The following is a 15,676-nucleotide window of genomic DNA, read 5'->3' on the forward strand; positions in this document are numbered from 1 at the left end:
CTGCTGCCCGGGGCCTAGACAAACAGGATCTCAGGCAGTTGGCTGCCCAGCGACAACCCAGCCTGTTCCTGAACTTGCAGTTCAGGCCACTTTGAGACAGCCTATCCCCGAGGCCTGGTTCCTTCCTCCTCATCGGATGCTGCTTCCAGCCCTAGGAACATTCAAATCTTCCTGCCTAGAGAGGCTGGATTCTACCCAGGGCTTTGGAGAAGGGGTAATTAAGTAATTTAGCAAACAAACCATTAAAGTATTTTTCATAAGAAAACAAACATGGACAGATTATGTGTGGAGAAGGGTGTAAAATTCACATTAATTTTTAAAACACAAGGTTCTAAACTTTGGGCTAAGGCCCCAGACCCAGCAGTGGCACTCACAGCTTCCTCTGCCTTTGGGGTGAAACCAGCCAGGGGCCTACAGGGCTGGTGGAATGGGAAGTGAGAGATGCAGTGTGCTCTCCTGTGGGGTCCCTGTTTCTCACACACTGGGCCTTGTACTAAATGACTAGAAGAGCATTCAATAAGGCAAACGGGGCAGCAGACAGGTCCTGGGGTGGGGGGGAGTACTCGGGAAGTTGCAGGGAAAAGAGAGAATGGGAAGCCTGGCTCTCTCCTGCTAGGCTCATCTCTTATTCAGAGAGAGAGAGAGAGAGAAATATGAGGCTAGACATCTGCCTGGGACACCCTAAGTCATCATCAAGGCAGGTTGGGGGGCTGCCCATCACTGTTCCAGCTTAGCATGGATGTTGGGGTTTCCTTTTCATCAAGGGAGCCCTGGATATTCATCTTGGGCAAGAGGTCCCCTTTAGGACAACCTTAGAGCCCCTCGGTGGTACTTGCCCCCACTGGCTGGCTCCCCTGGGAAGTGTCCCTGCCTGCCTCTCCCCAGGCGCTCCAACGTGGCTGGGGGCTCTGTTAGCCTGGGTGTGGAGAGACAGGGTGCTCCCCAAACTTACCCCGTCAGAGGTCTGCTCTTCTTAATTTCAAAGAACTGTGTCCCTGTGTGATTGTACCTGCGGGTGCCAGTTAAGGGCTTCCTAGCTGGGTCTGAAAGAGCTGCATGCCTCTGCCCCCACCCATCCCCCAGACCCCAGGGCTCAGCACTCCCAGGGTGCAGACTGGGTAAGAACCCCACGAAGTGCTGCCACAAAGCACTCAAGACTGGAACATTGGAAAGGACAGGCCAGCACAGCTCTCCCCTCCATGGCTGTGAGCTATGGAGGGGACAGCCAGGCCAGCCAGGGCTGGAAGTGACGGACAGAGTGGACAGCTCCTTGCAGCACGCTGTCTTCCAACCAGCCGAGAAGCAACGTGCTTGGACAGGAGGCTGGAGTGGGGGTCCGGTGCAGCTAAACTGCCCGGTGCTGCTCCTGAGCCAACCGCCTTCCCCAGTTCGGGCCACAACTTCCCCACTGGGACACTGGAAGGGCTGGACCTGATTTCCAGTAATGAGTTTGTCTTTTCTCCTGCTCAGGCCCCATGCCTGGTCCTTCCATCTCTGTCACATCTGCAGCTGGAAGGGCCTAGGGAGAGGACTCAGGACACACAGCTCTAGGCAGGCACAAGGGGTGGAGAGGCCCAGAACAGGGATACTGGGGAACTGGGCTCAGCGGGTCAGGTCTTTCCATGCTAGGCAGTAGGCCTCCTACAAGGGAAGAAAAAGGCAAAGAACTAGATGAACGTTCCAAGATGTAGAGGTTACCTCTTGGAGCGTAAAATCCTTTTTCTCCTCCATCTGACTCCCCCAGCCCTTTCAAACCAGCTGTTAAGCAGCCCCAAGGGGGCTTCCCCTCTCTCCTTCTGCCGGGTTTGGATGGACAACAGAGGAGGAGGTCTGTGCTGGGGGACCTAGGCTTGACAATCTCACCAGCGGGCTGTCAGGAGACCTCTACCCTGTCACACAGAGGACGAGGACGAAGACGTGGATGGTGGAGAGGCCCGAGTGGGTCTGGCACTCATCCGATAAAACCCTCCCACGGCCAGGCCGTGCCAGCATACTCGACGGCCACAGAGATGTGCTGGGAACGGCACTCTTGGGCGTTGCGGAATTGGGCCGCTCTGCTGATGCCTCTCCAGCCCTGTCTGAGGACAAGCCCCACCCTGCTCTTCGGACCAGCACGCCAGCCAGACGGTGGCCGTGACCGTGAACCCGGGAGGATACTGCAGCTCCCTGATGTAGCGCTGCACGGCTTCCAGGCGCTCAGGGACAGGCGTAGACGGCTGGAACGTAGGCACACTCGGTATGGGAATCTAGGGGCGGAGAAAGAGCTCTGGTCACACGAGGGAGGCTCACCCTGGAGCTTCCAGCCCACCCAACACCCAGGATTCGCCTCCAGAGAAGCTGCCGCCTGGAGAAGGCCCCCCCCCTTCCCTCCTGTCCTGACCCTCTGTCCTTAGCAACTCCTTCCAGAGATTCTAGTCAAGCCCCCCATCAAGGCCATTTCTCTCCCTCCTTGTGCTTGACAGCATTCCTAATTTGGAGCTTACGTTGATGTTTCAATTTTACACTTCTTCCATAATTTTAGAAAAACACAGGTTGGCTCACCAGCTGTTTTGAATCTTAAATATTCATTAACTTCCAGGCTTAACAAGAATGTCAAATACTGGGGCTGAGTTCATTTGCATCTGGGGTTTGCTCTGGTTCAAGTGTTGGATCAAAATGGATCCACCTGGTGTCCCCTTCCCCCCAGGGCCCTGCCTGGGCTGGGGGAGTGCCCCTTCTGTGAGGGTGAATGCACCCCGGTATCACAGTGCGTTGGAAGGCACAGGCCTTCCAGCTGCAGCCCGAACTGCTGAGGAATAGCTCAGTGGTCCCTGGCTGGAGGAACAGGTTTTGGGACAGGTCTTGGGGATCTACTTGCCATGGCCTAGCTGCTTTGGAGGGGTTTCATGGCGGCACAGGAGCCCCCTTCCCAGGCCAGGAGTCGTGAATTCTAGCAGTTTGGCTGCAACACGTCCGTGAGGCTGAGGTGGCCAGGAGGAGCACCAGCTGAGGTTCTCCAGGGCTACAGAACTGACTTCTTCAGGTAGAAGAATCGGACTTCCTGGAACAAGGCCCACCTGTCTGGGCTCCCCCTCAGCCACCAGGACATCTTTCTGGGAGGTGGCCTCAGGCTCCTCACAGAGAGGTCTCCCCTCTTCCTCTCTCCCTCTACCCCCACCCACCCAGCCCACTTGAAGCCCACCCAGCAGGCTGGGGCTGTGGAGAGTCTCAGTGTGCACGGATAGGGGTATGTGTGAGTGAAAGGGCAGAGCAGGAGCCCTGTCTGTGTGAACTTGGGGTAGGGCTGGGGTGGGAGAGGTTCTCCCTGTCGTGAGATGCTGAGCCCACAGGGCACAGCCTTTTAAATTACAGGGCTGCCATGACTGGGGCTCTAATGTGGAGAGAGGTGACACACCAGTGATCACTGTACACTCATGTGTGGGGTGCCACTGCTGACAAGGGGACAAAGGACAGGCTCTGACAGACCCTTACCCATGCTAAGGGGTGAAGATGCAGGAGGGAAGGCCTGGTTGGGCGAGTCTGGAGCAACAGCTCGGCCTGAACTTCCTGTCTCTTCCTTGCTGGTCCCCTCCTTCCTGTCTGGGCAGTCCCGAGCAGCTGACACCTCTCTCTGGAGGAAGCTATTTCCCCTTTCACATCACACTGCTGCCTAAACTGACGCAGCCACTTACAGTCACCAGGGGGATAAAAGTCCCAGGATTGGGGGGGGGGGTGGGGGCACTCTCTCACTTCCTGCCTGACCACTGTGTGCCAGACGAGCTCCAGAACTCTCTGAGGGCCTGGCCTTGCCTTCCCCATGTCAGGATATGGGGTGGGGGGAGGTGGGAGAGGAACTGGAAAAATTCCTTCATGATATACTGTGAACAGCACGGCACCTGACCTCCTCAGGTGGAAGGTCCCTCAGAGGCATGGGGGTTGTCCCCTTCTCGAGTGAGGCCATCCGGGGACTTCCAGGAGCTTTGGCTAGAGACTGAAAATATGCCCTCCCTTGAGACACTCCAAATAAGGAGGGAGCTCCAGTCAGATGGTCCTTCACCGATGCTTACCAGAGCCAGCCTTGGGTCAGGGCATCGCCTGCCATCCAAATAGAGAATCTAGGGACTGGTTACTCTGGAAGAAGGAAATGACTACAAGAGAGGCCAAAAAGATGTGGGATTCACAAGCGGGGCCTCAAAGGCCCCCACCCACCACCGAGGCTTAGCTGGAAGGAGCCGTCTGGCCAGCTATACGAGTCGCATTACGTGTGTTAACCAATGAAGACAGTGAGGACGCTGTCCTTCTGAACGTTTGCATACAAACTCATTCGCTCAAAAACAAATATGCAGGATTCTGTACGTCCAAATGGCCAGGCCCACTTGAGGACTGGTAGCCTGGATTTAGCCCCCTGACCCCCAGCTACAAACCAGGAGCCAGGAAATGTCAAGGGGTAGTTAAGTGGGGGACGGGGCAGTGAGTGGTATCCACGACCAAGATCTCTTCAGGGACAACGCCTACTCCGTTACCAAGGGTTACCCCAGCTCCGCGACCCCTAAAGTCCTGAACTCTATTAAGACGTTCTCCCTGGTGGAGTCCACGTCAACCAGCACAAGGAGGCTTTTCGGGGAGGTGGAACAGCCGGATGAAGGTGTGGGCAAAAGGCAGGATGGTCTGAAGGTTGATAGAGCCGGTCAGAACCAGACCAGAACGACCCAAATCCCAGCTCTGCCGTGTACTGTCTGATATCAAGTTCCTGAACGTCTCTCCGTGCCTCAGACGCCTCATTTGTGAAATGGGCAGCATAACAGAACCAACCTCGTAGAATAATGGAGATGCTACACGTCGAGGCCTTAGAGCAGGGACCGGCACAGGGCAAAGGTTTGATTCCTGCTCAGCGTTACTATGGCGTGGGCCAAAGCGACTGGTCAGCACGTTCTGATGCCGGCAGTGTTACCTTTTGGAGGAGATGTCCAAATTCCCATTCTGCAAGACCTCTGGGGCCAGAGCCACAGTCAGAAGCCCTTCAGCCGCGGAGTCTGGGAGGAGCGGCCCCTGAGCTTTTAAAGGTGGTGGCAGCTTGGAACATCAAGGAGAGATTCTTAGGAAAGAACACGAACTGTTTCTGGACCTGAGATCCTCCTCGAAACGGGGTGCCCTTCAATGAACTGTATCATGCTCTAAAGGATGTTCCCCCGGGGGACCTGGGGAGTGACCGATGCACCCTCAGGACTTGCTCCATTTGCTGGGCACATGTTACATGCTCACCTGGTTCACATGCTCAACTTCATCAATTCCTCCCCAAATCCCTCATGGCACTGGTATTCCTACTACCCCATTTTACAGCTGAGGACACTGAGGCACAAGGAGGTGGCAGGGCTTCCTCACCCAAAAGCAGTTACGAGACAATCAGGATTTGAATATGTTGGATTTTTCTGCCGAGCTCTTTTTAGCACACTACACTACGGGGCTCCCAGGCTGAGCCACGGGCAGGGGCCGGGCAGGTAGCACAAAGCAGGAAGACAGGTGGGGAAGGCGTGGTGGGGACTGTGGCCAGTTGGGGGAGAGAGAACGAGTCCTCAGCTCCAGTTGCCAGCTGCTATGTGGGATCACAGATTCTCTGTTCCGGATCTTCTCATTTTCTGAAAAGATGCCCAAAATCTGGATCTTAATGTGAAATCTCCCAATTTTACATTTTGGCTCCAGTGATCTTTTAAAACAGTATGCCATCCCAGCAAAACAGCTCTTGGGCCCGCCATGATGTGACCCCTGCAGAGAATGCCTCTATGCCACCTCCAAGGGCACGGCCACTCGGGGAGGGGCCCGCCCAGGGGTCGGTCGTCTCTGCTGTTGGCACTCTGGGATCCCACCCCTGGTGCCTCCCAGACTCTGGGGCTCCTTTCTATCCTAAGGTCCAAGAGGAGCCTCATACAGAAGTGAAGGTGCCCTGTCTGTGACCTTTGTCCCGTGGTTTAAGGAGGGCGAGTTTGGAATTTTTACAGTCTGTTCACAAAACCCCTTCCACTCCACCAGACTGTCAGTCATGACATCCCCTCCACACTCAGACAAGAGCTTCATTTCTTCGCGGGGGTCCTTAGATGTGAAGGTTGAGGATGAGAAGATGAGATTACAGACCAGTCGCCAATGAATTTCAGATTCGTTTTAGTCCTCGGCAGCGGTAGCGGTCTGGCAGGGAACCGTTCACACTCTCCCACAGCCCAATTTAGACGATTTAGACGTAAGCAAGGCGGCTGGAGAGCTGTCTGCTAAGCCCTGACTTGCTGCCATGGGAGAAGCGTGTGGCTGTGCCCTCCTGGTGCCGACACCGTGTGAAATCTAGCCTCCCCTCCTGGGGGACGATGTGAAGAGGGGTAACAAACATCCAAAAACAACTAGCGGCTTGGCACTTTACTGTGTGTTAGACGCTTTGCCACACTGTCTCTCACGGAATTTTCCCCACAAGCCACTCCATCGCACAGGCGAGAAAACTGGCTCAAGTAGGTCGAGGGCCTGCTTGAGTTCACACAGAGAGGCAGGCGATCAAAACCAACATCTGTATCCTTTGACACAATGCTCCCTTTCTAGGAATTTACGCCAAGGAAATAATCGGAGATGGACCCCCAAGTGTATGTTTTAGAACGTTCGCCACAGTGTTCATCTTAAGAATTAAATATTAGAAACAATGTCCAGTCATAGGGGATGAGCTTCATAAATTCCAAGTTTCTACATAGGGCAATTATGTCGCCATGCAAAATCAATCCACATCTTATTTCCCCTGGAAATACTAGGCCTTTGCTCCACCTTCAACCTCTGAATTCCCTTTTCCTGGAAGACAGTTTCTGATGTCCCTACCAATCACTTGGTAAAAATGAAACAAAACAGGTCATCTCCACTCCTCATTAAGGGCCACTGTCCCTGGAGCCCTTCTCACCTGAGCAGGCACAACTAAGCACTGGGCTCTGACCTTTGCCCCAAGTGGTTTCCTTTGGGCATTTCTGCATTGGGGAGAGTGTTTCCTTAGTCTCAACCATAATGATAAAAAACCCAAAAATTGTGCATGTGAAAACCTCAAGCACTCTTTCATTCAGCAAACACATGCCAGTGTCTGTCCTGTGCCAGGCGCACAGAAAGCCCTGGAAAGACAAAGATGAATGAGACACAGCCTCAGCCTTGCCTTCATGGGGGACGCAACTGAAGGACAGCCATCACGGAGCCAGCCCCACAGGGAAAGATGATTTACCTGTACTTCTCTCCACGGCCCTTTTCTGACTGCCCTCTCATCCAGCAGAGTAGAGAACATGGCACCCGCAGACCTGCGGTTGAGTCCTGGCTCTATGGCCACTTACTAGCTGTGGGGCCCTGAGTTCCTGAGTTTCCATCTGTAAAATGGGACCCCCAACCTCCCTTGTTCTGCGAGGCTGTCGGAGACCTCAGTGGGATGAGGCATGAAAATATTTTCTCAACATCTGAAGCCCTGTATCCTCCTTAGTCCTCCATTACCTCTCAGCTCACAGTTCAGTGGCTTAGCAAATAAGATGTAAGCCACACTGGTGTACTCGTCCGTTCGTCCGCTGCCCTGCCCACAAAACATGGGTATTTAAAGAGATGGAAGACGGGGCGCCTGGCTGGCTCGGTCAGAAGAGTACGTGACTCTTGATCTCTGGGTCAGGAGTTCAAGCCCCACTGGGGTGTAGAGATTATTTAAATAAATAAACTTAAAAAAATAAAAAGAGATGGGGAAGCGCTTACTGGAAACAGGGCATGTGGGCCTCACAGAATCTCAGTAGCAGCTGAGAGAAAATTCTTCTGGATGGGTACCACCTGTCTGTATTTTTAAAGTCTTACCATGCCAGTGGTCCCCTACCCCACCAAGGAAAGTGTGGTTTTGTTCTCCCAGCCCCAACATCACTAAAACCCTGGATACCACCACTGCTCCCTCCAACCCACACACATACACACCCCTCACCTTGGGCAGGTCTGTGGCCCCACGGATCCGCTGGGCCACCTTCTCTCCCTCTGGGTGGATCTTGGCCACGTGCTTCCACATCCTTTCCCAGGTGGCTTCGTCCACAGGCAGCCCACCCCGGTTGACAAAGAAGGGGATGCCTCCATCTCGCAGGTCCTCTTCCCCTTCCTCTTCTGGCTCATCATCTCTCTGGGCTGAGGCCCCTTCGCTGGTCTCCAGACGTCTGACACCAGAGGGGGCGGCAGCGGCAGTGGGGGCAGCACCGCTGCTGCCACCCCCGGCCACCTTCTTCCCCCCTGGCATCCCCGAATCCTTGACAGGGGGTGGGGGTGGGGTGGGAGTATATATCAGGAGGCAGGAAAAAATAGGCGGCTCACAGGAGACCTCCCACACACCAGCTGCAAAGATAACACATGGCCAAACAGAGTAGAGGCGCCTTTAAGAAACCAGGGCGTGGCTCCTGTACAATAAAATAATACTCGATAAGAAAAAAAAAAATCAGTGCCTCAACGTGAAGTATGGGGTAGAGAGATGGTTGTCCGGGGTCAGCCTTAGAGGCTTTGTTCTTTTTGTGAAACGGGATAAAGAGAACACACCCCAAATTGGCAGCCTTCACAAAGCTCCCTCATTTGACAGTGAGAACAATGACGGCAGCAGTCTGGGCTTGCGGAGAGGAGAAAAGTCGGAGGGAAACTGAGGCCAGACAGCTCCGACCGGCGGCCACAGAGGGTCAAGGCACCGATGCCCCGGCCGACCCGGCGCCCCAAGTCCTAGTTTTGGAGAGAACAAATTCCTCTCCAAAATACCGCACGCTCACGGCACCGTGCGCTCCGGGGGGTACCGAGGCGACTCCCGGCCGCATCAGCTCGGAGCCGGGACCCCCGGACCGGAGGGTGGCGAGGGGGCGCGATTTCTTCAACGCGACGAGCCCGGGAGCCAAGACTCGCAGCTGGCAGGGCGCGGGGAGGGGGCGCGCGCCGACGCGCTCATTCCACGCCCGCGGCCAACTCCCCGCACAAAGTGGGCTTTGTCTCGGCCCCCGTCCCCTCGCCCCCGGGAAACAGCAGCGCAGCTCCCAGAAGGGGGAAGGGCGCGGGGGGGAGCGCCAAGGCCAGGCCGGTCCCCAGCCGGGCGCGTCTCAGCGGGCGGAGAGCGGGCACCCGGCGCCGCGCAGCGCCAGCCGAGCCATCGCGGGGCGCGGGTCCCGCTGCCGGGCCCGGGGCTCAGCGGGGCCGACTCGGGCGCCGCGCGGGGGCCAGGCTGAGGTCACCGAGCGGCGGGCTCCGGCCGCGCGGTCGCAGCCTCGGAGTGGCTGCGGCATGGGCGGTGGCGCGGCCAGGCCGGGCGAAGGATGCTCCGCGGCGGTCCGCTCGCGCTCCCGCTGCCCCGGCTGAGGAGGAGGAGGAAGGACCGCCGGACGGGGAGGGCTCGAGGCTCGCGCAGCCACAGCCCGAGGACGGAGCTGCAGGCGAGTGACAAAGCCTCGGCGAGCGCGCTACGCTAGTCCGGGGAGAACAGCCGCCCGAGCACGGGGTCCACGCACAGGTCGCCGCGCGGCTTCTCCTCAAGGCTCCGGCCGCCGCCGACCGCCCTCGCCGCCCCAGGGCCCAGCTGCCGGCGGCCGCGAGCGTCCCCTGCCAGCCCGCCGCCCACCGGGCTCGACTCCGGCCCGCGCCGCGCATGCGCTCCGTCCCCCCCTTAAAGGGCCAGCGCGTTCCCGCCGGGTCCTCCGCCTCCCGCGGCCAGCCCTGTGCCCCAAGTTATCTCTAGGAGGCAGGGGGTCGTCCGCTCCGCTCTCACCTCTTTCTCAGCGCGCAGCGAAGCCGGCGCGGAGCCGCGGAGGAAGTTCACAGCGTGCTGCTCGGAGCGCAAACTGCACGGAGATTCCGGGCTCGGGAGGCCCGTGGTCGGGAATTTCCTAAAGGAAGCACCTCGCAGGGGCCCTCAGGGGGTAGAAGCGAGAGCTCCGGCCTGGAGGACCGGTTCTAGACAGGAGTCAGAGTCTAATTTCCTGCGGGACATCCTACACCTCGCTTCCCTCAGTGGGCCTCGGTTTCCCCATCTGTCAGCCGAGCTCGTCACACCGGGTGAGCGCAGAGTCCTCCTGGCTTGCGGGCTCCTTAAAGGAGGAAATCTGGGGGTTAGGGTCACGACTTCTGGAAGCGATAGGGTTAAAAGCTACCCAGTTCCACCCCGAGACCTGCTCCAGTAGGAGGAGGAGGCGCGGGGTTAGCCCCTAGTTGGCTTCCCTGGACCTGGCGGTGGGCGCCCCCGCGCCCCGGGCAGAGGGGCTGCTGCGCCCCAGGGTTTGGGGACCGCGCGACCCGTGGGAGTGTGAGGCGACGGTCCTGCAGGGTCCAGGCGGCTCAGAAGAAGGGGAAAGTACAGCCCAGGTGTGCTGTGCGTGGGCCCAGGACTGCAGAGACCCAAGGCAACTTTTTCTTCCCCTCCACAGAGCATAACGCGGAAAAGGCGCGAACAGGGAGCAGAGGGAAAGAACTTTCCAAAAGGAGGAGACGGATAGCCCTGGGCGCTTTTAGACTTCTCTCCTTTCTTCCACAGGAGTTAGTATGAATGACAGTGTTGTGGGGGTAAAGCAGATTCCTGGGCTCTGGGCTGCCTGTAACTGCTGCATTTCTCACACCCCCTCTCTGACAAGCTGAGGTGTCTACACCTGGGCTGGGACAGAGAAGGCCTTGGAGAAGCCGGAGGTGCTCAGTGGTTCCTCATCTGTTCCCTAAAGTTATCCCTGGTGTCTGAACTTCCTAGGTCCCCTGAGCTCCAGTAACTACCTCTTGCTGCTTCCAGGGTCAGAAACCAAGCGTGATGAGTGATGGGAAGGGGCATGGGACTTAAAGAAAGCCAGTTAAGAGGAGATCCTCTTAGGCTCACTGAGGCAAGAAGACTCCGAGCATGAAAACCACCAGGCACCAACAACTGCAACCTACTCATTGTACAGATGGGGAAATTGAGTCTCAGAGAGTGATTCCTCCAAGCTCACACAACCAATAATTTGAACGGAAGCCTTACTTCTTCAGACACTTACCTTTCCACCCTGCACTTTGCCTCTTGGGCCAGCTAAGTGGTTGTGGTAGTTTAAACATGTTTGCAAGTTCTTTACCACTTCTCTTTTCAAAAAATGTTGGCTCATTCCCCTCCCCTCCAGTTGGGCTGGACTAGCGACTGGCTTCTAACGAAAGAACATGGCAGAGGTGATGCTATATAGCTCATAAGCTGAAGTCATAAAAAGGAGACGTTCCTTCTGTCTCTTTCTTACTTTCTCAGGACAGCCACCCTTGAACCTAGCCACCATGCTGTGAGGAAGCCCACACCACATGGAGAGAGGACAGGAGGTGCTGTGGCTGACATCTCCAGCTAGGCTCTCAGCTCACAACCAGCATCACTCATCTGATAAGTGGTGAGCTGAGATTAGTCCACCACCAGCTTTTGAGTCTTGCAGCCGAGGTCGCAGACATGGAGCAGAGAGACGCCAACGTCGCTGTGCCCTGTCTGAATTTCTCTCCCACAGAAAATGAGAGATAAGAAGCGATCATTGTTGTTTTAAGCCAGTAAGTTTTGGGGTATTTTGTTATACAGCATTAGATGATTAATTCTGTGAAATGACACTTCCTGAAATGATAAATAATAAAATGGATTTGGAGTCTTTAGTCAAACATTCCAACAGGAAGTAGTTCCTGAGCACCTTGTATGTGCCTGGCTCTGTACAAGGTACTGGGGATAACGGTGATGAACAAGAGGCACGTGAGCTTTGCCTTGGAAGGCTTATGGTCTACTATTGGAAGAGATGGTGAAACATGATTCTAGTCAAGTGCTTTATCAGAAGCTTAGTCCAGGAAGCTATGGGAGTGCATACCCTGGGCAACTTGCCAGTTAAGTGGGTTGCTGGGGAAAGAATAAATGAATTGCTTACAAGGCCAGCATGGTCTAACCTAGAGAGTTTTCTAGGATATATTCATAGAAGGAAGAGGACACAGGTGTCAGGCAAGGTGGGAGGAGCATGCAAATAGGTGAGAAAATGGTGAAACTAGAGAGGGATGTGCTTTACTCAATCTCATTTTAGCAGAAAGCTGAGAAAGGACAAGTATCTTGCCTGGGGTCACACAGCTTGTGAAAGGGGCCCAGATCATGGGTCCTGCATCAAACCCTCCCATGGTTCCCCAAACCTATACCCAGGAAACAATACCTCTGTTGACACTTTGGTTACTCCCTCATTTGGCTCAAAGCTCATATGACTAATTTTTTGGCTGCCTTTCCAAAGCTCTGGAAGAAATTTGGATGAGTTAATTTCCATTTTATAGATGGAGAAATGATGCACAGGGAAGCTAGGCAGCTTAAGTACCTAGGTTAGGAGCCGGCATGTCAGGGCTGCTAGGTACTGATGATGTACTTGGATGATGAGAGGGATGATGATGATAATGAGGCCTAGGTCACATCATATCTCACTTATTATTGTCACACTAGGGAGTAATGTTCTGGAAACTAATACACAGTGTCTGAGGGAATCAACATTGGTATTAATCTGCTCCAGTTCATTTTCTTTCTTTTTTTTTTTTTTTAAAGATTTTATTTGACAGAGATAGAAACAGCCAGCGAGAGGGGGAACACAAGCAGGGGGAGTGGGAGAGGAAGAAGCAGGCTCACAGCAGAGGAGCCTGACGTGGGGCTCGATCCCACAACGCCGGGATCACGTCCTGAGCCGAAGGCAGACGCTTAACCGCTGTGCCACCCAGGCGCCCCTCCAGTTCATTTTCTTGTGACACTGAAGCTACAGTCAGATTCCTAGAAAGGAGAGTCTGGTTGACTGAGTTAGGGTTCTGGGCCCACCCCTTGGCTGGAAAAGGTCAGAACAACTTCATGAGCTGCCCCCAAAAGACCTCAGGTAGTAGGGGCAGGAGATCACCCTACGTGAAAACAGGGCACTGTTAGTCAAAGAGGGGCATGGAGGGGCATAGCTATAGGTGTGTTTGTGAAAGACAGACACTCTGTGTCTGCACTGTCCAATAAGGTGGCTAGAAGTCACACGTGTCTATTTGATTCACAAGACATAAAATTAAAAATCCAGTTCTTAGTCACACTAGCCACATTTCAAGTGCTCAAGAGCCACATGTGGCTTATAGCTACTGGATTGAACAGCACAGAATATAGAACATTTCCATCATTGCAGAAATTTCCATTGGATAGCACTGCTCCAGGATTCTTACTTGCAATTCAACTATTTCTTTTCTTCTTTTACTGCATACATTGTGAATAGGGAAATAGCAAAAAACGTGAGTCAGAATCTTCACTAACTTATGCATCAAACATACACTAAGTGTCTACTTTGAATCATACATTGTTGTAGGCACCAGGATGCCGAGAGGGGCTTTGGAGATGTCCTGGTCCAGTGGATGTCATGTTAGAATCATCAGAGAGCTCTTACAAGTACTGATATCCAGGCACCACCCAGCAGAGACCCTGGTGAAAGTGGTCTGGGAGGGGGCTGTCAGACCCATAGGGTGGAAAAGCTCCCCAGGTGATATGTCACTGAGCTGGAGAACCACGACAATCTGGTCTGGCTAGGGACGTGTTTTGCTTCAGACAACCTGAAAACCTGAGTCTGTGTGTGTGTCTGACCTCAGGGTCCTTATGGTAACATCAGAACTCTCCATGGATATGGCATCTATGCGATCAAATGCAAAATTCTTAGAGAAGAACAAGTCAACTCTTCCTTAACCCAAAGAGAATCCAATTCACTTCAAATAAAGTGCCAAAAGAGCTTCTGGTTTTAAATCACTTCTTTCTCCAACTGTTTACATGTTTTGTGCCTGGAACTGCCTTCTACGGCGAGCTGGGGAAATCTTTATAAAAAGAGTGCCTGTTCTGAGTACCTGGTGTAGGCCAGGCACTTCACATGCGGTGCAACTTAATCCTCAGGACGCTGTTACAAAGTGAGTTTTGCTGACACCAGTTTATAGAGAAGAAACAGATGCAAAGAGGATAAGGATTATAACTTGTCCTAGTTGGTACAGCTGGGATTCCAACTGCAGATTTCATGTTCTTTCCCCTTCATCTCATAGTGCCTACCCCATAGGCAAGAGTACAGGGCAGCTAGCAGACAGGGGCACTGTGTTCGATCTCCAGAGTGAGGAAAGCTCTGTGGAGGTGACATGCAGTCCTTCGTGTGTCAGGGATCACCCTGGAGCTGACGTGACCCAGACGCTGTGTTCAGTGAGAGTACTAGAGGCCTGGAGGAAAGAGGGATTCAGGGATAAAACAGATGAGGGGATTTGGAGTCAAGTTCTCCTTTTACTTAATGGTTGTATCTGGATTCCTTTAACCAAAGGATTTGGAGGAAGCAGCTAAGAACAGTGTTGTACCTGGAACAGTGAGCTCTTAGACACCTAGCAATTATGATATATGCTTGGTAGAAGCATTATCTATACTTGGCCTGGATCCCTGTGGGCTTGCACAATGTCTGTGTCACCATGTATCTTTGCAATCTGAGTCCCTGCCTGATACTTCCTGGGCAGCCTGGCCTGGCCTGAGGCGGGGGGGGGGGGGCTGTGAAGGGACAGGATTATTGCGTCCATTCCAAACGACTTGAACAGTGGGGGAGATATGTCTCCCCTGCCATTCTCTGCGGGCCACCTCATACAGTAACAGGAGATCCCAGCCTTGGAGAAGAGGAAGGGCTGCCCTTGGAATGGATCAGGGCTTCTCTGTATGGCATTCAGCAGGTCTCTATGGGAGCCAAGCCACGACTGGCCATAGAAAGAGCATAGAATATCACAGCTAGAAAGACCCTTAAAGATCTTTGCAGGTTTCATTTCACAGATGGGAAACTGAGGCTCAGTGAGCTAACAGGGCTTACTTTGAATTACAGCCTGTTAGAGGTAGGGATCACGCTTGCAGTCAGATCTCCCTCCTGGCCCAGAATGCCTTCCCTGATGTCTCTGCTAGCAGGAGAAAAAGAGTAGTAGATGAGCCTCTGAAAGCTTTGCGGTGGCAAGAGGTAGAGATGGTATTTTCACGTTTGCTTCAGGGTGTGGCCAAGCTGTGTCAGTAGTTGGGTGTGGACTGCACGTGTGTTTAGGAAGTCTCCATTCAAGCTGAAGGACTAGAGGGTGACCATTCTCATTTTCCAGGCAGATCACACTCCTCCAGACTTGCATCCCTCCTGTTAGGAAACTGGCATTTCCTTTTACTTTCTTCTGCATGCACGAGAGCAGGTGTTTGGCTGGTGGCAGGTTATTGAGTTGGTCCGCCAGGAATGGTTGGGCTGCCGTAGTTGCTCCCAAGCGGTGGCCAAGACTCTGGCAGTCCCAGAAAGAATCGAAAGGCCAGCGTCAGCCTCTCTGCTCCCTGGAAGGGCCTGAGACTTGGTGACAGGGAGACACAGAGGCTGAGATGTTGGTGTATCCTAAAGACTAATTCAAAACCATTTAAAGTTGTGGGACCATGTATAGGTTCCTGAGATGGGAGGATTATTTCTTAATCCTTGATTAAGGATTAATAAATAAGAAATAATCAATAATTAATAAATAAGAAATAATTAAGGATTATTTCTTAATCCTTGATTTCTAGGGAAGACTTCACTTTATTTCAACAATTTCCGAGCGCCTACTATGTGCATGGCATAGCCTAAGATGCAGACGTGTGCAGAAGCAGACATTCCTTGACCTTCTGGGTTGTATCTAGTGAGATGTGTCCCGATAACTTGGTGGGAACTTATCACGT

General features: G+C 53.8%; 1 protein-coding gene across 2 annotated transcripts in view; it reads right to left on the reverse strand.

Annotated features, from left to right (window-relative positions):
• VASH1 (vasohibin 1) overlaps window positions 1–10,020 on the reverse strand; it is a 20,232-nt gene extending 10,212 nt beyond the window's left edge. The window contains exons 1-4 of one of the 2 annotated variants that reach the window (XM_040641615.1): window positions 9,740–10,020; window positions 7,940–8,337; window positions 2,158–2,246; window positions 953–1,009 (exon numbers count right to left, since the gene is read on the reverse strand). In XM_040641615.1, coding sequence (XP_040497549.1) covers window positions 953–1,009; window positions 2,158–2,246; window positions 7,940–8,242 — 449 coding nt within the window. In that variant the 5' untranslated portion in view covers window positions 8,243–8,337; window positions 9,740–10,020. Of the gene's footprint in view, window positions 1–952; window positions 1,010–2,157; window positions 2,247–7,939; window positions 9,095–9,739 lie in introns of those variants that run through there. The other variant, XM_008699374.2, reaches the window with a different exon arrangement.
• Between the last annotated feature and the right edge of the window lie 5,656 nt (window positions 10,021–15,676).

Source organism: Ursus maritimus, unplaced genomic scaffold, assembly GCF_017311325.1.
Source record: "Ursus maritimus isolate PB19 unplaced genomic scaffold, ASM1731132v1 scaffold_25, whole genome shotgun sequence".
NCBI classification, from domain to species: Eukaryota; Metazoa; Chordata; class Mammalia; order Carnivora; family Ursidae; genus Ursus; species Ursus maritimus.